The 22,777-nt window shown below is 34.0% G+C and overlaps 2 protein-coding genes, 1 long non-coding RNA gene and 1 pseudogene across 4 annotated transcripts; 3 read left to right on the forward strand and 1 right to left on the reverse strand.

Moving 5' to 3' along the window:
- The first annotated feature begins 217 nt into the window (after window positions 1–217).
- On the forward strand, window positions 218–1,931 carry LOC146907174 (F-box/kelch-repeat protein At3g06240-like). The gene is made up of 2 exons (XM_085729041.1): window positions 218–221; window positions 745–1,931. Exons 1-2 carry the CDS (start codon window positions 218–220, stop codon window positions 1,929–1,931), a joined length of 1,191 nt encoding a protein of 396 aa, XP_085585167.1.
- A 703-nt stretch (window positions 1,932–2,634) lies between these two features.
- On the forward strand, window positions 2,635–10,715 carry LOC146907175 (uncharacterized). 2 transcript variants are annotated; one of them, XR_015017574.1, is made up of 4 exons: window positions 2,635–3,571; window positions 4,851–4,914; window positions 5,177–9,138; window positions 10,418–10,715. It is a non-coding gene; the product is annotated as an uncharacterized LOC146907175 (long non-coding RNA). The 2 variants fall into 2 exon arrangements; XR_015017573.1 differs by lacking the exons at window positions 5,177–9,138; window positions 10,418–10,715 and having other exon boundaries at window positions 4,851–5,067.
- Window positions 10,716–13,308: 2,593 nt separating this feature from the next.
- Window positions 13,309–13,677, forward strand: LOC146907176 (albumin-1 pseudogene; annotated as a pseudogene).
- Window positions 13,678–16,452: 2,775 nt separating this feature from the next.
- Window positions 16,453–18,483, reverse strand: LOC146907177 (F-box/kelch-repeat protein At3g23880-like). Its single transcript, XM_085726425.1, has 2 exons — window positions 17,835–18,483; window positions 16,453–17,119 (listed from the first exon to the last, which is right to left on the reverse strand). Exons 1-2 carry the CDS (start codon window positions 18,474–18,476, stop codon window positions 16,463–16,465), a joined length of 1,299 nt encoding a protein of 432 aa, XP_085582551.1. The 5' UTR covers window positions 18,477–18,483; the 3' UTR covers window positions 16,453–16,462.
- Between the last annotated feature and the right edge of the window lie 4,294 nt (window positions 18,484–22,777).

Genomic DNA, 22,777 nt, shown 5'->3' on the forward strand with positions numbered 1-22,777 from the left:
GATCAATGGCTAAAATTGAATGGCGCCTAAATGTTCAAGATCCAATGGCTTAGAAAAGTGGAGGGAAAAATGGGGGGAAATATTAGGGTTAGGGTTAGCTTTAGGGGTTAAGCTTTAGTAAGTAAGATTATTTATTGTGTTGACGGTCGATCTATTAATTGTTTTTCGCAGAGGATCAAGTTTCATATTTTTTTGTAACCTGGTTTCGCGCACGTATATGGGTTTGCTAGGTTGCGCCCGTGATTAGTGAATTTTTGTTAGGATAGATTTGGGTCGATCCTCTTGGTCTGATTTATTATGTTGTATCCCCCATTTTGGGTTGTACCTGGGTCAGGTCTAATGCCCTCAGACTCTTTATCTATTTCTTTTTATTTAATATAAGTTTTCTTTTGACTAAGTATTTTTAGAAGAGAAGCAATCTTTTTTTTTTTAAAATGTCTAATTTTTAAAAAATAGATATATGCCTTGTAATAAATATTTTGTAACTTTCTTGAAGTTATGTTATTTTTTTTTTTAAGAATGAAGTTTTGTTATTTTGTGATTATCAATCAGAAATTATTGATTTTTTTTTTATTTTCTTAATGAAAATATTTTTTCAATGTTTTGTTAGTATCGAAGTTAACCGTCTCAACCATATTTGTTATTTTATTGATAAATGAAATGTATTTATTAATGTTTTTTATTAAAATTTATATTTTTGAATTTTTTTTTTTTGTTTAAATATGTAAACAATTGCCACTGAAGGAGGGCGTTGCTGCCGTCAATCCAATCCAGCTCCGTCAGTATTCCTTCCCGACGAGCTTATCACCGAAATTCTATCCTGTCTTAGGGTAAAGTCTCTCATGAAGATGAAGTGTGTATGTAAGTCTTGGAAAACCCTTACCTCCGATCCTAAATTTCTCAAAATACACCTTAATAGATCATTTGCATGGAACCCATATTTCTCAATAGTCACGTACAGGAGACCCACAGAAACCGATGATTACAGTTTCATACCCTTCTCTGTTAGTAGTTTATTAGAACATCGTAATATCACTCTTCCTAAAGATCCTTACTATCAGTTGAATGATAAGGACTGCCGTGAAGTTGTTGGTTCCTGCAATGGATTGGTTTGCTTGCTTGGTTATTCTCTAGTCGAGGATAATGCTGTTATGTTGCTCCGTTTTTGGAACCCGGCCACCAGAAAAATTTCTGATAAATTAGGATATCTGCATGCTGACAATTATAGACGGAACTCTTGGATGTTTGTGTTTGGTTATGATGATTCAACCAACACTTATAAGGTTGTGGCCTTTAATTGGGAAGACTTTCTCAGAAAACCCGAGGCGAACATGAGCATTTTTAGTTTGGGTGATAATGTTTGGAGAAGTATTAAAAGTTTAGCTATTGTGCCATATCAATTAATATATCCTTATTCCAGAGTGCATGATGGTGTACATTTCAGTTGCACCGTTAACTGGTTGGCACCCTCTTTTTGTCCTAATCGTGTTTTTAAAACTATTATTGTTTCGCTTGATCTAAGTACTGAGACATACACACAGTTGATGCCCCCTCAAAGTTGTGAGAATATGTCAGGTGCATATGGAAGTGTTTGTGTGTTCATGAACTCCTTTTGTTTTTATCATAATATGATCAACGGAACCGATTTTGTTATATGGAAGATGTCAAAATTTGGAGATGACAAGTCTTGGACTCAATTCCTTAAATTTAACAATGATAATGTTCGAGTGAATTGTGAAATTAGATTTGCCCACTTAATCCCATTGCATCTTTTTGAAAATGGTGATACACTTTTATTCGCAAACAGCCTACAAGACAGAGCAATTCTCTATAATTGGAGAAAAAATATAGTATTGAAACCTAGAATTAACAATAAGATATGTTGGTTCTCTATCAAGGGTTATGTTGAAAGTCTGGTTTCAACTTGTTGAAAAGGTTAGTTATTTGCTGGCATTGATTGTGTGATTATTGTAATTGGTATTGATTGTGTGATTATTGCCTTTACTTCAAAAAAAAAAATCAGAAATATGGTTAATGAACGAAATGATCTAATATCGATATATATTGAAATATTGTTCTTAGTCTAATCACACCCTTGTGAGAGCTATTCTATTTCTAAATTTCATAATGATATATTGCTAATAAATTTCAATTCGTATAACAAAACCGTTTTGTCACCTATTGTATAGACTTGTATTATTGCATCATGATAGAAGCTAATGTCTTTTAACTTTTCTTCTGCGTCATTGTTTTGTTTATGTGTTTTGGTTTTTCACTCTTGTCTAACTTGAGTCCTTTTCGAAATATAGATAACAACCTCAACTTGGAGCGAATTCAACGTTCTTGATAAGTGTCGGAATGGAAGGATGAAAGAGGATTATTGGAGTTAACTTCTATTCGGCTAGAGTATTTGCGTAATGGCTTTCTCGAGGTCTATTTTTAGGATTCTGTGGAAACATTTGTAGCAACTTAATTATTGTTTTATAATTCTACCCATGTTTAGTTTATCTTTGCAAAGAAACATACTCTCTTTTTCTTAAATTTGCAGTCTAATATTATATTCTTCATGTTTCCTTAGGATTTATTTTATGAAATCATTGAACTAAACACAGTTTTGTAATTATTTTTGTAATATCCATCCATGAGATATTTTTTAAGCAAGGGGTAGAATTGTAATCTTGCCACTCAAGATTTTTTTTTAGTGGAAAAATCCACAATTATCTCCATTCTTCTACACTCTTCCTTCACCAAAAACTTTCTTCTCTTTTCTCCCTCTCTCACGTGAACCTCTCAAAAAAATCACCAATCACCACAATTATCCAAATCAATGAGATATAACAAGCAAATAAAACATCATGATCCTTGTGATATTCTACCACTTTACTCTTTCAATTCATCCCTTTCCTCTCTCAAACTCTCTTTGCCGAGCCTATACCTCTAAGGGACTGAATTGGAGGTTGGTTTTAACTCACATATGGGACTGCATGTGCTCTACAGGTTGAGTGATTTGGGTCGTAACCTGTTATGTGGGTCGTATCTTCTATTGTGCTGATCAGAAGCGAGTAATCCTGGGATTTATGGATTCTGCACGTAATTCCCTTCAAATCGGATATAAATTTTGTGTGATTTGGATTAGAAACGAACTCAGAAAACCCAATTGAAGTTTGGTAAATTTCTGCTGGAAATTTGGTTTCGGGTTCTGGGACAGGGCTCCATTAAAACAGTAATAACTTTCTCTCTGTAATTTGGAATCAAGTGATTTTTAATGCTATGGTTAGCTAACGAAATTACGGACGTTTTAGTACCAGTTTCACTAATTTTGGTTCAGTATTGAGGTCTGGAGATAATTTTGAAGTAAGAGGTCAGATGCAGATTTTGTGCAGAATATGAGTCTAATTGTGTTAGCTCACCGAGCGAGCATGAAACCTCGCCTAGCGAGGAGGTGCAGAAATGGAGTTGAGTTCAGACGGAACTATGTACAAGCTCCGGAGAATGTTTGTGATTCGGTGGAAATTGCTCTGGTGGTTATTTGGAAAGGCATCACTAGGAATTGAGTTCTTTCGTCATATCTGTGAGTTGATAACGATCATTATCGCTTATTTTAATTATTATTATTGTTATTATTGGTATTTTGATTATTTTCTATGTTAGTATTTACTAAAATGGGGAAACACAACCTTTTAATATCTTCCTCATCATCGTTATACAAGTTCAAGGTCACCAAATTTAAATATACTCGGCTTGTGTCTATTTGTGATTTATAAAGTAGGGGAATTGAAATGGATAATTTGATTGTGTGAAGTTTTTGGTACAAAGTTTAGCTATGTTGTGGAACGTGGTTTTGAAGTAATTGTTTTTTTTGAATTTATTTACTCTGTTTGGATTTGAATTTGCTTATGATTTATAAAGTATTAAATTTTCAATTGAGTTTTGACGGTAAATATTTTGGCGTAAGTTTCGATTTGTTGTGAAAGATGGTTTTCGATGTATGTTTTTGAAAATTACGGTTATAATGACGACGACCTAGGTGCACCTAGTATGTTATTTCAATTAGGTAGTTACTCCATTAGATGGAGCCGCCCCAATGGAAAGGCCGCCATTAGGAGGAGAGGGCTATCAATGAGAGGTAAACTACCTAATTGAAGATGTTTTACACTTTGTTTTGAGTCGAGAGAAAAGAGCTATCCGTTAGATGGAGCCGCCCCTATGGAAAGGCCACCATTAGGAGGAGAGGGCTATCAACGAGATGGAGCTAGTTCTCGATTCACCCATTTTGATTATTTTCATTAAACGGAGTTTTCTATATTTTTACACTTTGTTTTGAGTCGAGAGAAAAGAGCTATCCGTTAGATGGAGCCGCCCCTATGGAAAGGCCACCATTAGGAGGAGAGGGCTATCAACGAGATGGAGCTAGTTCTCGATTCACCCATTTTGTTTATTTTCACTAAATGGAGTTTTCTATATTTTCTTTAAAGGTTATTTATCAAGATTTTCGGCAATATCTTTTAGAGGCTCTTATTATGATTTTCGGCAATATATTTCTAAAGGCTTTTATTTTGATTTTCGGCAATTTATTTTAAAGGCTTGTAATGTTATCTTTATGTCTTTACAATGTTAGATTTTTCGTTGAAGTATACCTATTTGATTGGAAGTATATACAATGTGTGGATTTTCATGCGTATAAAGGTTTGCAGATTATTAGAATTTTAGACGGTTACTATTTTTGTAATTGACAATAGATTTGATAAAGTAAATAATCGTGCCCTGTGTGTTTCCCTTCTAGTTGGTGGTGGTTGTTGTCTCTCACTAAGTCCTTGTGGCTTACTCTTTCATTTTTTATTCTTTTTCAGATTTTCAAGCAGCTAAGTATAAAGATGCTAGTAGACTTGAAGTTCATCTGTGTCACTCTTGGTGGTAGGTTTCCTTGATGAATGTCTCTTTTGCTTATGTATTTGTTGAATCAGAGTATCTGCAGCTATTTGGAGTTTAAGAATGTTTTATTCTGAGATGTACAAAGATGTAAATATGTCATTTGAAACTCTGAATGAGAATACAGGTTTTTTAAAACATGATTTATATCTTGGAAATGTTGAATTTACAGAGGAAATTCTGTCGAAATTTCAGTAAATATTTTTTTTGAAGTGAAAACTGAATTGGAATTTTTTTCATTTTATAGTTTGTCAAGATAAATCAATAGGTTTGCCGGCTAGAATGTTCTAGTTCGTGCGCCGGTCACGATAAGTGTTTTTGGGTCGTGACAAAGTTGGTATCAGAGCTTCGGTTGTAGGTCCTAATAGCTGCAGACATAGAGTAGTAATAGATTTTGCTAATGAATTGTGAACCGCGGCACAATTTATTTGCAAAAAGCTATTAGCACTCTATGGTAGTGTCACTTGTTGTCCAATCTTATGATTTCTTTTGGGTCTTTGAATTGTCTCACTTTGTTTGTCGCCTAGTCCTATTTTTGGTAAATTTTCTTTCATTTAGTGAGGGTGCCACCCATTAACAAGATCTCCACTAGAAGGGAAATTGGTTCCTTGCGAATTTAAAGCCGAACCGTAAAACCTTAGTCAAATAGGTCGTCATTCAGGATGTTCTCATGGTTGACTTAAAGAAAATGATAAAGGACGTAGCATTTATGTTGACAAACGTGATTGAGTTGTAGGAGTAATTAATGTCGAGGGTCCTAGAGAAATATGAAGAAATCTGATGATGATAGAGATTATTGTTGGCTTACAAGGAATACAATGGTTTGTGTAACAAATTGCTGGACAATAACAACATGGTAATCAGGCACAGAGAAATGTTTTCGAACCACAAGAAAAGTTCATCTAGAGAGATCAATGTGGATATAGAAAAGTTCATGAAACTTAAACCTTTACCTTTTATATGTCTACTATGTGTGTGGATATAATGAATTATTGACGGTCAAGATAGGTTATGAATGAAATTATGATGCTCTCATTTAAAGGTGGATATAAGGATGTGGGAGTTGACATAATATAAGTTGGAAGGTATGGTATATGACTAGTTTGATATATTTACACGTGGAAAACAAGTAGGATAACCTCTGTTGGGATGAAGTGAGACATCTCAAGTGTTTATGACTCGTTTTCTTTTAGAAAGTGTTGGAGATGAATTTCCTCAAGAGTGTGAAAGATCGGACCAAACTGAGTTCATGCCAGTTTTAGAGTACAAAATCCGTCTTATTGAGCTTTCAATGAACGCTCCCCACCCTATCATAGTAGAGATGCGTGTCAAGTGGTTCATTATAAAATTAAGAGAATGCTTAATTGGATTCGTGGTTAGATCTAATTGTGCTACTTTGCGGAGGTTTAAAGCATAACACTTCATATTAGGCAACAAAAGCTTAGGGGATGTAGTAGACAAATATTTGCAAGAAATGAGTTGAATGATTATACATAGATTTTTCTTAGCATGATGGTGAAGTTATATTTGGTTATTAGGAACAATAAATATAAATAACATAAATAGATAGTTCTAGTTGACAAACTTTTAGGCACAACGCAAAGTGTTGAGTAGGTCATGGTGCATGTAGGTAATTTGCTTTTCCTTATAGTATTTTTGATTCTACCATGGTTGATTCTACTCTGGAAATATTTTGTTTCAAGGATGAAAAGGTATGATTTCAATGTGGTTAAGTATGCTATATTAGGAGTGTTCATCATGGGTAGCTACGACACAACTATTATTTAGTCATGCATTAACATAGTTGTGTTAGTACAAATTTGTAGGATTTTGAGTATGAATTGGTTGTCTGTCTAGTAAGCCACCTTACCCTATTATAACTAAGTAGTGAAAGTTGAGATATCGGGTAATCACTTTTATCCTTTTGAGGAAAATCTGGTTAGGTACCATATCATTTAATCTCAAGTTTAGGTTCTAACAAGTTATTGAAGAGAGGTTGTCAAGGATAATTGGTTTTGATTAGGGATATACAAGTGAGTGAAGAAGAATTATAAAGTCCCAAAAACATTTGGGTTTCTTGATATTGTCCTGAAGAACTTCCTGGATTGTCACCTAATATCGAGATTAGATTCTCTATAGACTTGGTTCCTACCACTCAACCCACTTCCATACCTCTTTATCGAATTACCTAGAATAACTTACGTTGTTAAGGGACTGACCACAAGACCTTCTCAAGAGATTTATTGACCTAAGTCTGTTTCCTCGAGGATTAATGGTATTGATTATAAGTAAGGAAGATAGATATGAGTGATTGTGTGTAGTTTATAGACAAGTGAATAAGGTGATAGTTAGGAATACATATTATTTACCATGCGTTTATTAGTTGTTTGACCAACTTCAAGAAGCTTAGTGTTTTCTAAGATTTATTGAAGTAGGGGTATCACTAGTTGGATATTAAGAGTGAACATACATCAAAGACAACTTTTCGCACATGCTACGAGAATTGTAAAATCCTGGTTATACCTTTAAGACTTACTAATGCTTCAACGTCTTTTATGGATTGATGAATTGGATTTTTCAACCTTAGATTTGTGGGTTATATTGTTTAGTGATGACATTTTTGTGTATTCCAAGAGTAAAGAAAGGCATGATCTAAGCGATCCCACACATGAGTGAATATGTCAACAATAATTTTGCTCTTAAGATTTTGAGGCATTAGCAATATGAAAGGATTTTCTTAGATTTATAACAACCAAAAAGGACTTAGTATAACTTAAATTTAGGAAAAATAAGGTGGATGGAATTCTCTTAAATACTTTGATTGCAAAGACTTGTATCACCTTGGGAAGACAAATGTTGTTGCAAATGCTTTAAGTAGGAAGTACATAAGTAGTCTTACTCATTTAGTCGAAATAAAGAGACTTATAATTAAAGGGTTACAAAAACTTGTTAAAAAGGGGGATTCAATTTTAGCTTGATCATTCAATGGCATTATTGGTTAAGATTTAGACTAGGTAAAATTGATAGGACCTTGGAGGAATGAAGCGTACGAAGAAGGAAAGGCATGATGTGAAGTTTATAATGAATTTTCTTAAGGAAGTATTCAACGCCAATGGTCTGTGCAGTTTAAATTAGTCAGTCAAAAAGAATCAGTTAGTAACAATATATGTTTGAGACTAAAAGTGAAAGTATGGGAGAATTATTTGTGTTTATTAGCAGGTAAACTTTAAATTTCGAGGACGAAATTTTCTTAAGGGGGGTAGAATGTAATATCCATCCATGAGATATTTTTTAAGCAAGGGGTAGAATTGTAATCTTGCCACTCAAGATTTTTTTTTAGTGGAAAAATCCACAATTATCTCCATTCTTCTACACTCTTCCTTCACCAAAAACTTTCTTCTCTTTTCTCCCTCTCTCACGTGAACCTCTCAAAAAAATCACCAATCACCACAATTATCCAAATCAATGAGATATAACAAGCAAATAAAACATCATGATCCTTGTGATATTCTACCACTTTACTCTTTCAATTCATCCCTTTCCTCTCTCAAACTCTCTTTGCCGAGCCTATACCTCTAAGGGACTGAATTGGAGGTTGGTTTTAACTCACATATGGGACTGCATGTGCTCTACAGGTTGAGTGATTTGGGTCGTAACCTGTTATGTGGGTCGTATCTTCTATTGTGCTGATCAGAAGCGAGTAATCCTGGGATTTATGGATTCTGCACGTAATTCCCTTCAAATCGGATATAAATTTTGTGTGATTTGGATTAGAAACGAACTCAGAAAACCCAATTGAAGTTTGGTAAATTTCTGCTGGAAATTTGGTTTCGGGTTCTGGGACAGGGCTCCATTAAAACAGTAATAACTTTCTCTCTGTAATTTGGAATCAAGTGATTTTTAATGCTATGGTTAGCTAACGAAATTACGGACGTTTTAGTACCAGTTTCACTAATTTTGGTTCAGTATTGAGGTCTGGAGATAATTTTGAAGTAAGAGGTCAGATGCAGATTTTGTGCAGAATATGAGTCTAATTGTGTTAGCTCACCGAGCGAGCATGAAACCTCGCCTAGCGAGGAGGTGCAGAAATGGAGTTGAGTTCAGACGGAACTATGTACAAGCTCCGGAGAATGTTTGTGATTCGGTGGAAATTGCTCTGGTGGTTATTTGGAAAGGCATCACTAGGAATTGAGTTCTTTCGTCATATCTGTGAGTTGATAACGATCATTATCGCTTATTTTAATTATTATTATTGTTATTATTGGTATTTTGATTATTTTCTATGTTAGTATTTACTAAAATGGGGAAACACAACCTTTTAATATCTTCCTCATCATCGTTATACAAGTTCAAGGTCACCAAATTTAAATATACTCGGCTTGTGTCTATTTGTGATTTATAAAGTAGGGGAATTGAAATGGATAATTTGATTGTGTGAAGTTTTTGGTACAAAGTTTAGCTATGTTGTGGAACGTGGTTTTGAAGTAATTGTTTTTTTTGAATTTATTTACTCTGTTTGGATTTGAATTTGCTTATGATTTATAAAGTATTAAATTTTCAATTGAGTTTTGACGGTAAATATTTTGGCGTAAGTTTCGATTTGTTGTGAAAGATGGTTTTCGATGTATGTTTTTGAAAATTACGGTTATAATGACGACGACCTAGGTGCACCTAGTATGTTATTTCAATTAGGTAGTTACTCCATTAGATGGAGCCGCCCCAATGGAAAGGCCGCCATTAGGAGGAGAGGGCTATCAATGAGAGGTAAACTACCTAATTGAAGATGTTTTACACTTTGTTTTGAGTCGAGAGAAAAGAGCTATCCGTTAGATGGAGCCGCCCCTATGGAAAGGCCACCATTAGGAGGAGAGGGCTATCAACGAGATGGAGCTAGTTCTCGATTCACCCATTTTGATTATTTTCATTAAACGGAGTTTTCTATATTTTTACACTTTGTTTTGAGTCGAGAGAAAAGAGCTATCCGTTAGATGGAGCCGCCCCTATGGAAAGGCCACCATTAGGAGGAGAGGGCTATCAACGAGATGGAGCTAGTTCTCGATTCACCCATTTTGTTTATTTTCACTAAATGGAGTTTTCTATATTTTCTTTAAAGGTTATTTATCAAGATTTTCGGCAATATCTTTTAGAGGCTCTTATTATGATTTTCGGCAATATATTTCTAAAGGCTTTTATTTTGATTTTCGGCAATTTATTTTAAAGGCTTGTAATGTTATCTTTATGTCTTTACAATGTTAGATTTTTCGTTGAAGTATACCTATTTGATTGGAAGTATATACAATGTGTGGATTTTCATGCGTATAAAGGTTTGCAGATTATTAGAATTTTAGACGGTTACTATTTTTGTAATTGACAATAGATTTGATAAAGTAAATAATCGTGCCCTGTGTGTTTCCCTTCTAGTTGGTGGTGGTTGTTGTCTCTCACTAAGTCCTTGTGGCTTACTCTTTCATTTTTTATTCTTTTTCAGATTTTCAAGCAGCTAAGTATAAAGATGCTAGTAGACTTGAAGTTCATCTGTGTCACTCTTGGTGGTAGGTTTCCTTGATGAATGTCTCTTTTGCTTATGTATTTGTTGAATCAGAGTATCTGCAGCTATTTGGAGTTTAAGAATGTTTTATTCTGAGATGTACAAAGATGTAAATATGTCATTTGAAACTCTGAATGAGAATACAGGTTTTTTAAAACATGATTTATATCTTGGAAATGTTGAATTTACAGAGGAAATTCTGTCGAAATTTCAGTAAATATTTTTTTTGAAGTGAAAACTGAATTGGAATTTTTTTCATTTTATAGTTTGTCAAGATAAATCAATAGGTTTGCCGGCTAGAATGTTCTAGTTCGTGCGCCGGTCACGATAAGTGTTTTTGGGTCGTGACAATTTTAGACGCATCTCTCCTTGTCTAGATATTGCTGTTATGTAGATGTCCATAATAATGTGATCAGGTGTTTCAATGTGTTCTTGTGAAAACTAGTTCTAAGCATGTTTAATAGCAAGTTTCAAATGTATAGCCATAAATGACTTGAAAAACTTGGTGTACTATTGCATTCAATTTCACTATCGACCAAGTGTTGACTTGACAGTTGATCTCTTAAACTTCATAGACGACATTCACATATGCATGATTTTTACTTTCTATGCTAGGGGGAGATAGTACCAAATGTAATCAGTTTTGGATACTGTACTACTCAAATTGAAAGCTTAATATAAGACTAATTTATTTCATGTTGTGAGAATATTTTATGAGTTTAGGGTTAAAGAAATATGATTTATGATTGAGCATTGATAAGTGTGATGATAATAGAAGACTAATTTATTTCATGTTGGTAAACAAGTAAGCGATTCTTACCTTTTTAATATGGTATGAGGCTTAAGTGTTGGAACAAGTAAGGAAGCAATAAAGACATTATCACATCCTGGTAGTGATGCAATCCATCAGATTTGCGTTATTTGATGTTAGATTGTGTGTCAAGACTCACAATAATAGTTCCGAGTATGCAAAAAAAAATGCATCTTAACGAGCTGGTAATGTCCGTTGTTTTTGTCTTTTGGTGTCTTGGAGGCTGCTGTAGTCCATATTTTTTATACAAATATTATACAAGGCAGCAATACACTATTGTCTCTTTAAATAAATTGGGAGTGTTTTCTTTGAGTTTTGGTCCTTAGAAAGTGTCAACTTGGACGTTTATAGTTGTTCACAATAATTGAGGTTCTTCGTTGAGCACTTCGTCTTCATTCTCTACTTTTGGTTACCATTTAATTCTTTTTTTTTTTTTTTTTTGAACGAGTGATTAATTAGTCCCCTTAAAATTATTTTAATTTCATTTCACATTGAAACTTAACAACACTTTTAACGCCATATAGGTAAAGCAATAGTACAGATTGTTGGTTCAATGATAGAAACTGGTTCAGAGACGAAATTGTCTTGGTTTAATTTTGTAAAGGACTAAATCGGATCTTTTTATTTGTCGATGGCCCTACACATTTTGTTAGGGTCCCAATCAAATATTGACGCTGAACATATTGCCACATTAATATATGGAGATTGGTGAAATTTCAAATGACTAAGACTACGTTACGGCATTACAATTGAATATATCCATGCCATGTGAGTCTCCTTCAGTCATATAAGTAAAAAAGAGTTTTGTGTTTGTTTACCTTCAGTCACATAATGTCTCCTTCACTAATAATTTATGAAACTCGTGTTCCTTGCTTCTCAAATTAATAAGGAAATCATTGTTATATCTCTTTATTGGTATATAGAGAATGGTGAAACATGTATATATAAATTCAATTTGCACTATTCAACAATAATATGTTATTACACCCATGTTTAATTTAAGTGGCAAAAACATCTCTTTTTGTGTATAAATGCTGCATGAGAGAAACGATTTCATACAACACAAATTCTAAAGCTCATAAAAAACAAACAAATTGTAGCTGGTTCTTTCTTGAGAACAAACAATGGCTTATGCAAAGCTCACTACTTTGGCTGTCTTCTTGTTTGCCATATTTTGTATGTATTTAATTTTAACCGTCTTTGTCAATTATATATAACATGCTTTACTAATTACATGTTTTAGAATTCATGAGAAAATAATCGGAGTCTGTTGTCAGACTAATTCTATTTTTATGATGATGTCAGTCTTCAACTGAAAAATATTATAATTACCGACAAAACTTTAGTGAGGGGAAGTTTGAATTCTCTATGCAATTATGTCACAAGATTTTGTATGTATTTTACACTTGTTCACTTGTTCCAGTTTTTTCTTTTTTTGATAATGGTGTGTGCAAGTTGTTCCAATTTTAACTAGCTTCACTATTTTACAGTAATGTTCCCGATGAAGAAGGTGGAAGCGCAAAGTTGTATCGGTTTCTGTTCAGTGTTTGATAGTAAACCGCTATGTGGTAGTAGTCGACATGAAAGAGGAACATCAAAAAATTTGTCAGTCTCATACAGATTGCACAAAAAGAGGAATTGGGAGCTTTTGCTCACGTTATACTAATTCTGATAATGAATATGGCTGGTGTTTTGCAAATTACTCCGAGGCGGAAGAATACTTCAAGATTGCCTCCAAGTATAAGTTCACAAAAGAATTCTTGAAGTTGCCTATCACTGCTTAATATTTATATGTCCAAAAAAACCTATGATATGAGGCATGGTATCATTTATCTACTACTTCAAATAAATCATCTTTGTTTCGAACTGAGAAATTGGATTTCTTAGATGTCTTTCTGAATTCCAATAAATCATGCTTGTTCGCGGGTATGGACATTAAATATATGTTGTTATTTTGCAAATAAGTACTCATTTTCTAAATCTTCGATAATTTAAAAATCACTTTCATATGGAGTGAAACATGGAAACAATGTTATGCAATAACATACCGGTGAAGAAGGTAGAGGCGCAAAGTTGTATCGATTTCTGTTCAGTGTTTGATAGTAAACCGCTATGCGGTAGTAGCCATTGTCGTTGTAACAAGCCTTTAAATAATCCATTTGTAGGCATACGTGAACGCCGACCATCTACAGATGCTATCGACATGGAAGAGGAACATCACAAATTTTGTCAGTCTCATACAGATTGCACAAAAAGAGGAATTGGGAGCTTTTGCGCACGTTATCCTAATTCTAATAATGAATATGGCTGGTGTTTTGCATCTTACTCTGAGGCGGAAGAATACTTCAATATTGCCTCCAAGTATATAAGTTCACAAAAGAATTCTTGAAGATGCCTATCACTGATTAATATTTATATGTCCATAAAAACCTATGATATGAGGCATGGTATCATGTTTCAACTACTTTAAATAAACCGTCTTTGTTTCCAACTGAGAAGTTGGATTGCTCAGATATCTTTCTAAATTCCAATAAATCATGCATGTTCGTGGGTATGGACATTTAATATATGTTTTTATTTTGCAAGTACTCATTTTCTAATCATATAGTGAAAATCGCTTTCATATGGAGTGAAACATGGAAACATTGTTGTGCAATGACAACCTATAGATTTGATATTTTATAATTTTTACTAATGACAACCTATTGATTTGATAGTTTATAATTGTTACTAAAGAGACTTAAACTTTGTTGAAAATAAAAAACAATGAGGAACACCAAAAATAGATTTGCTAATAATAATAATCACTGAGTCTGAGACATTCACCTTTCAATACACGCCCCCATTACAGTGCCAAACTGTCAGATTTTCCAACTCTTGTGGACTGGTTTTACCAGACGGTCGACACCTATTAATGTGAATTCGATACGATAAAATCACACCAATAAACATAGATGTGTGGAGAGAGCAGCTCTCCAATCCGTTAGAAAATGAGCAATACAAATAGGTTACAAGATATTAGTTTCCAAGCTCACAAAGAGCAAATCCTAATTCATACCCGTTTTTCAAACCCACAATGAATTCTAAAAGAAAACAATAAAGAAAGACACTCAAAGGTGTTTGTGATGTGTTTCTCAATCCAAAGAACCTCATGCCCAAAGACACTCAACCCTAAAATTCCTTCCTTTGATTTTTGTATGATTCTCTCTCTTGAAGCCTCTAAAAAAATTGAAGAATGATGCCTTATATAGTACTCAGACCCACGAAAAATCGCACCTTGATTTGTCTGGATCGCGCCTTGATTTGAAGCTCTTTCACTGTATTGTACTGAGCCTAATCCTCGAAATCAAGCCACAATTTGCTTCCTTCCTGCCGTGAAAAAATACAAACGAAACCTCAAAACTCCTCATCCAAATTGCGCCACGATTTCTCCAATTAAAGGCAATTATGAACTTCAACATCAATTTGCAAATGATACCATGTTTTTTCACGAACTGCAACATAAACTTGGAGGCAATTTTTAATAGGACTGAACATAGTTGCATCAGTTTAAACACTATTAGTAAATAAAGCCAAGTTTTTGATTCAGGGAAATGTTGTTTAGAAGATTAATCAACTAGTGATAGCCACACTTAACAAAAGAAAACAGAAAGAAATTATTTGAAGTTGGAACTTAAGTAACAAGATAAACAAGCTCAGAACATCCTCGTAAGAAAGAACTTGTGTACCAAGGAATCCTCCTTTTAGTAGACAAATCAGGCGTTAATCTTGTTTCACCAACTGCACCTAAACCAGACCATGCATGTCGATCCAAAAAAGAAGTCATTCTCATAGTTCCAATTCCAAAACTAACACGACATGCTTTGAGCCAAGTACCACTCCTTGTGGTCACAAGTATCAAATTGAAATACTAAAAGTTATATTAAGTTGAGATATTATGGTTTCTGTTCAAGATATATTATATTGGTAGCTCATGCTCATTGGTCCTGATAATAATATGTTACAGCAATGGACAATCCTACACCGTGAACACGATTCTCTGGAACACAATTCAACTCATTTTTCCTCTAGAGATTGATGCAAGGAAAGTTGCTGAACGTACCATAAGGAATAGAAGTATAAAATCATATCATTATGTGCTGGGATGTTGGCTTTCTTTTCTTGAAGTAGTTGATCCAAATGTGCTGGGATGTGAATAACAAGCTGATTATGTGCTTGTATATTATTATGAATGAGATTTCAGAAACTAGATTCTTATGATTTCTTTGAATAAACTTTTTCGATATCTCAAATGTAGGGAACACTCAACACCGCTGATGCTGATTTTTGCTGCTGTCATCCATACTTGTTTTCAATTATAATGCAGTTATGAAGAATGCTAAGTCAATATTTAATGATATTGTGCTTTCTAATTAGATAAATTTGACAAGTAAAGGGATCAGAAACGACTCAAGTTTCTTGTGCTGTAATTTATTACTAATCAACCATTACTTTTAGTATGTATTTGCATATATGTCTATTCTTCTTTTGATAAATTGAATTTGTAAACAAAATTGAGATACAGACACTTCTCTAGTCATCTGACTGTCGGATAGAATTAAAAATAGTTTATATAAGGTATAAGCCGTGTAACTCAGAAGAATGAATAATGATCCAGTTTTGGTTTTGGTGGGGAGATATCTTTATGATGGAAACAATTAAAGAAATACATGAAGTTTATCTCTTCTTTTTCTTTTTTGCCAATCGATATAATGACTGACTGTAACGTGTGTTTAATTTGGGCATGCGGATATGGTTTCAAGGTTTCATATTAGCAACAGGTCTAATGAAATAATGCAGAAGAAAACCACCAATATCTTGTAATTCTCATCGATACAGAAAGTTTGGAGCAAATCAAATAAATAGCAAGTGGAGAACCATAAATTAACTCAGGTTATTTTATCCGCAATAAGTTGAAAACTAACTGATAGTAATTGATATATAAAATTAAAACATCATAATCCAATATACAGATTTTGATCCAACAACTAGGAAAAAATTACCAATGGGAACATCCAACAAAATAGTAAAACTAGCTAAGGAAAACACAATTAAGTAAACATCAATCGGAAACATTCCACGTACATAGTCTAACATAATAAATTCAGAAAAATAAATAGTTGTTACATTGGAGCTCAATGTGGACAAGGACGAGGCAAAACCAAGCTTTGCATATGCTCATGAGCACAAAAAATTTGGTTAGGAAGTTCAACATATTCAATTCTATTATCTCTCTGATTATACATAACAACATCATCCGAACAGTTATTAGCCAGCATGAGGACATCACCATTTTCGGACAGACACACTGGAACCAACAATCTATAAGGCTTCTCAATTTGAAGATGCTCATAATTAACATTCACCAACTGAGTCCAAGACTCATGAACTCCAAACTCTCTCATTTCCCACAAAACAAAATGTGTTCTCATGTAATCATAATAAAAGCATAGGCGGCCCCTCAAAACAGCAAGCCTTGGTTCATCTTCAGGAAGTTCACTAAAACCATCAGGCAACAACATATACTTGCATGTCTCCTTTTGTATATCAAGTGAAAAAATAGCTAACTGATTGATGGTAACATCTTCCCATTCATATTCATATTCATGAGAATTTGAGTTGTGCAATGCTAACCAGTTAACGTTACCACTCACAAATGATCCAATGAGATTGTCATACCGTAGAGTTGGAAAAGAGGGGCAAGCGACAATCTTTCTCCAACAACTATCACCCATGCAATGAACCCTCCCTTCCATTTCCTGTGTCGTAGGATTCCAAAACACCGCCACTACCTTGTATGGAGAGTAAATAGCAAATTATTCAAACGACACTAAGAGCATGTATGGATTGACTTATTTGTGATTATATACTGGAATATGAGCATATGGAAACAGCTTGTGACATATTCAGAAAGTGTTTTCAACTTATTCACATCTCTCCAAGATAGCTTATCGTAACAGCTTATATCATATATGAAAGCAATTTGAATTTATTTTAACTTTTGCAATAGAAATAACTTATGCATACACACGTCTAATAAACCAACTTATATCTTCGATGAACCAACAACCTAGGGGTGTTGGTTTAGATAAGAAAACCAAACCAAACCGAATACTGGTTTTCTCAAACGGAACCAAATTGGTTGTTACAAATGGAACTGAACTAGTTCATAGTTCATTGATATTGAACCCTAAACTCTAAACATAGATGCTATCAATTTTAATTTACAAACATATATCATCAATATGGAAACTGAAATCTAGAAAACCAACCCTAAACCCAAAACATAGATACTCCCTCCGACTCTAAGTGGAAGAAAAAGTTGAGTCAACAATATATATATATATATATATATATATATATATATATGATATAATTGTGGACCAAATACATTAATTTTTGTTGTTGACCCAACATTTGCTTATATCTTACATTTTGGATTGGAGGTAGTAATATAAAACTGAAATAAGCGAGAGTGACAAAGCTCAAAGTTCAAATTTGACTAACCTTGTATGTGTCATTTAAAGCATCATATCCGAATCCAAGGTTTGGATCATCAGGTATGATCAAACTTGGTGAATTTTTGGACGTTAATCGTAAAGTAGGGTTCCAGAATTGAACCCAAAATTTTTTATATTTGTCTTCCAATGATATATCACTAATACTAATCAGACAAACCAGGCCGTTGGCAGAGCCAAGATTAGAATTCATTTGGAAACGGCGGCATTCATCTTCGATGAGGATGGAGGAAGGGTGTTCAAGTAAAGGACGCACCGTGTATGGTGTTAGGACGCAATAATATTCTTTATAACCGTTTAAGTAGAGCTTTTTGCTTGAGGTAAGTAGGGTGTGTGTATGTTTGGGTGATCGTTGAAGGTGAAGTTTTGCAAAAGTTGTGTTAGAGATGAGTGATTTCCAGTATTTGGAAACGCGCCTGAATCTCACAAGAGATTTCGCCGGAAGCCATGAAAGGATTTCGATTATGAGATCAGAAGGAAGAATTGGCAGAGAAGACATTGTAAGCTGGAAGCTATTATCATCCGCAAACCCTAAGGTAAATTGTAGAGACGGCTTCCAAGGGTTTCTCTCATAGCTTAAATAAAGATGGAAATAAGATGGCCCACCTTCTGCCTCATCCGGCCCACCCATCTCTTTGTATTTAATGTAGTTTTTTTTTTCTCAATTTAAAATTCATGTGATGAAACCTACCATTTAGAAAGAAAAATATAGTTCCTTCAAAAAAATATATATATATATAGTTGGTTTTTTTTTCTCAATTTAAAATCCATATGATGAAACCTACCATTTAGAAAGAAAAATATATATTTGTCTCGTGAGCATAACCCAGTTGGTAGGGATATTGTGATATGTTCGAACCCAAATTTTTAAGAATGAATTTATAGTATGACATAACGACTTAGATAATGTGTACTTCTGTTGCATGTGTTCGAATTGAACCACTATGTTGTCAACAAATTGGTTGTCGTATAAGACTTGTTAATCTCATTTGCTAGGTCAACACACCTTCCATTGCACCTTACATGAACTTGATTGCTCCTTCTTTCACAAAAATAAAAAAATAAAAAAGAGAGAACTTGATTGGTCCTTTCTATTTTTATTATTTATTTATATAAGTATTAATAAATTTGTCTCATCAACATATGTCTTCCAAATTTTGATTTTGAATTTCAAATGTCTAATTTTGTATAAAACGATTTTAGGGGCAAATTTAGCGCTTTCTTTCATTTTCCACTAGCCAACAATTACTTTTTTCAATTTTCAATTGTTGGTGACCATTCACTACAAGAAAACTGCATTTGAACGTCTGTCAGAAACCCACGCTGACTTGGTTAAAATAGTCGCTAACATTGATTTACAGTTGAATTATCGTCGAAATTGATGCAAGGCTGAAAAAGTTGAAGCTACCAGGTAGCATTGGCATTCGGTCATTTCCTCTTCTTAAACACTTCATAGTTGCACTTAAAGTTCTCGATTTCTCTCTTCACCCCAGTTTTGAATACGAACTTCTCACACATGGGACCCTTATGGATAAAGTTACTGAATCCGTTGACGACAACCTCTTATCCTCTTCTCAATCTTGATGAGCCCCATGAAGAAAGACAAGTGTGACGGCAAAGACAAAAATCACTCAGCCTTCTTATGTACCTTCTTTATCCCTATTCAAATTCGTAATGATTTTGTAGAATTTTTTCCATGTCTTCCGAGTCAAAAGATTTTAGCATCTCTTCCAACCTACAATGTGAGCCATTGTGGAAAATCGGTGTGCTCCATCATAATGTCACCCTCCTAACTACTGACAGGTTAGATAAGTTGGTTGCATATGGTTGAAGCGACTAAGTCATCTATGTGGAAAGAACTTGGAATTCTTGATTTATCCAACTCTCCCGCCAACACTTAAAGCTTGAAATACCCTTGATAAATGCTTCTTTATTTTTCTGGAGTACCACCACCAACAATATCCATTTTTCGGATGGCATGATGCACCCAACGTTGTTTGGTTTTGCTACCATTACAGTTTTACGACTTGTTGGTACTCTAGTTAACCCATGTGCAGCCACTGACACTCCGTTTTTAAGCCACAATTATACCGCTGGTTAGTAAGTTCTTAAAGACCGTCCACAAATCAGACCTTAAAGTCTCAGAAGTGAAACATACAGCTTTCTTGCTGCAATGATTGAGTGTCCATGTTTTCTGCAACAAGTTTGTCTATGAGACACTGATTTGGTGGCTATGGCTACTCTTTTTCACAATACATCAATCACATTGATTCCACAATTGGTAATTTTTAACCCTTTTATTGAGAGAAAGTTTGGGCATGATTTGTTTATAAAACCATTTGTTTCCTTTGTCAGCAATTGCTTGTTCCTGCTTTTCTAGGCACACCGTCTAGGGAACTAGTAGTTCAATTTCCAAGTGTTAGGCGATAATTGTGACTCTCCTTATTCTACGTATATGCTATGTTTCCCCCGCTTAATTTGTGATTTTTCCACCCTTATCATAATTTGTTTCACGTATGCTTTCGGATGTCTTAAATTCACTTTTATTGGTAACTTTGTTTTCACCTTTTTCATCTTTATTTTTACCATTCCAAACCAAGTTTGGAGCACGTTTTTTTTAAGGTGATTGAATTTTAAAAGGACTTTCATTGTTTTGTTTGCATTGCTGAACTCAAGGAACTTTTATGATTATTAAATTGTATGCCAATCAAGATATACATCTCTCAATTTATGTTGTACTAACTATCAGTTTTCAATACACTCTTAAGAGTTGTCTTAACTTGTTTGTTTTGTGGGAGCTAATTCTAAATCTCACATGCAAGAGGGTTAAACTGCTAATAATTCGTTCCAAGGCTATCATTGGCATATATCTCAATTGTTAGTATTGGATTGAATCTCAAAAGGGATTAGACTCCATAACATAGCTACCAAGGTTTGAATCTCGACTAGAAAAGGTACCCACATTTTGTTTCTGACACGCCTCAAATAGGATTACTTCCACTGAAAGGAACCTATGGGGAACCAAAAAATAAAAAACACCAATACATTTTCATCGAACACAATGTTTACTTTGCTTTATGTCTATATGATATACGCCAAGCATAAATTTTCATGATACAGAGGATTAAGATTAACTAATAGATGGTGATTAAAAAAACAACAATTGTTTCCTACCTTCCATCACCTTACTTTAGTCTTCCTCCTAGTTGAACAATTAAGTCAAATTATGGTACATAAATTAAGCTAATGTTTGTTTTAATGATAGGCTGATAACAAAGCTTCTGATAAACCCAAGAAATCTAAACATAACAATGGCAATTTAGTTATGTTCTTCAAAAGCAACTAATTGGCTGAATCTTAAAAAGATGGTTGGCATCACAAATTTAATTAAGCTGGTTGCCACTATGCAGTTTGAAGAACTACCTTGAGAGTTTGAAGATGGTAGAGAAACTACAAATTAGTCCTTCAAAAAATAATATTCTATTTAGGCATTTAAAACATTCAAAGTTATTCCATCCAACCATATTTTCTCCAACTTGATTTTTTCCCAAGTTTTGAATTGTGACTGGGGCCTGGGTCTATCCACTTGTCTTATTGACTACCACGTGTATCGATTACAAAAATAAGGGACATTTAGGTCTCTAATTAAAAAATATATATTATGGAAAATTTGATCCCCATGAAAATTATAAAGAAAAAATAAATTATTTCTACATGACAAAAATAAAAACTGGACTTTGATATATTTTATGGAACAAAATTGGTAGTTTATTATCTTTTTCTTAAGGAGCAAATTGGTACTTTTTTATGCACTAAAGTTGATATTTGTCCCGTGAGCTCAGCTCAGTTGATAGGGACAATGCATAATATATGCAAGAGTCGGGGTTCGAACCCTGGAAAGTGGACACCCCACTTCTCCACATTTAAAATGTTAAAATGTGTGAGCTCGAGCCACTAGCCTACTTGACAAAAAAATAAAAGATATTCGCTAGAAACGGAAGGGTGCAGTAGAAAACAGATTGGAAGCAAGAGCAACTTCAAGCATGATGGTTTGGGAGACACAATTATGCACGAAATCGAAGTTAAACGGTGTGTTATGGGTTTTATTTCACGAGCAATGTTATATCTCTAGAAAAATAACCATTTCTTCAAGAATAAAGAGCAGTCAATCAAAATACACTATTTTCCACAATTCAAGGAGGTGTGCCTGAAAAATAGGAAGTGAACAAATAAATCATGCAATTAAAACTTGCCAGATGTGTCTTAAAAAATTCTTGATGCTATTTTTCTAAAGAAATAGCATTTTCCTTATTTCACAACTCATTCTCTATTTATGTGTTAAACACATTGTTCAATTCACTATGTGTTGCACATATTGCAACATTAACTAAATAGGCTCCTTTATTTGTCGAGGACTAATTTAGACCCTAAACATTTTTTCACGGACCAAAATGAATAATATACCTCCAATTTCTTGGCCCGTGTGCACATATTGCCACATTAATATATGGAGATTGATGAAAATTCAAATGACTATGACTACGTTACGGCATTACAATATATTCATGCCATGTGAGTCTCCTTCAGACATATAAGTAAAGGGTCTTACTAACTAGTGTCCTAAGCATATTGGTTAAGGAATCCATAAGTAAATAAGAGTTTTATGTTTGTTTACCTTGAGTCACATCGTGTTCTTTGCTTCCCAAGTTAATAAGGAAATCATTGTTATATCTCTTCATTGATATATAGAGAGTGGTGAAACATGTATATAAATTCAATTTGGACTAGTCACAATAATATATTATTACACCCATGTATAATTTAAATGGCGAAAGCATCTTTTTTTATCTATAAATTGATGCATGAGAGAAACTATCACATTTTGGCTGATTCCTTCGTGATATCAAACAATGGTTTATGCAAAGCTAGCTC

The sequence above is a fragment of the Medicago sativa genome, chromosome 7 (assembly GCF_051527215.1).
Source record: "Medicago sativa cultivar Bolivia chromosome 7, Bolivia_mono, whole genome shotgun sequence".
NCBI lineage: Eukaryota > Viridiplantae > Streptophyta > Magnoliopsida > Fabales > Fabaceae > Medicago > Medicago sativa.

Bases quoted from the DNA above. Each gene is read 5' to 3' on its own strand.
- LOC146907177 (XM_085726425.1), bottom strand. From the start codon at position 18,476: ATGGGTGGGCCGGATGAGGCAGAAGGTGGGCCATCTTATTTCCATCTT. The intron at 17,120-17,834 runs GTTAGTCAAATT...TCTCCATACAAG, and splicing joins CTTTAAATGACACATACAAG to GTAGTGGCGGTGTTTTGGAA.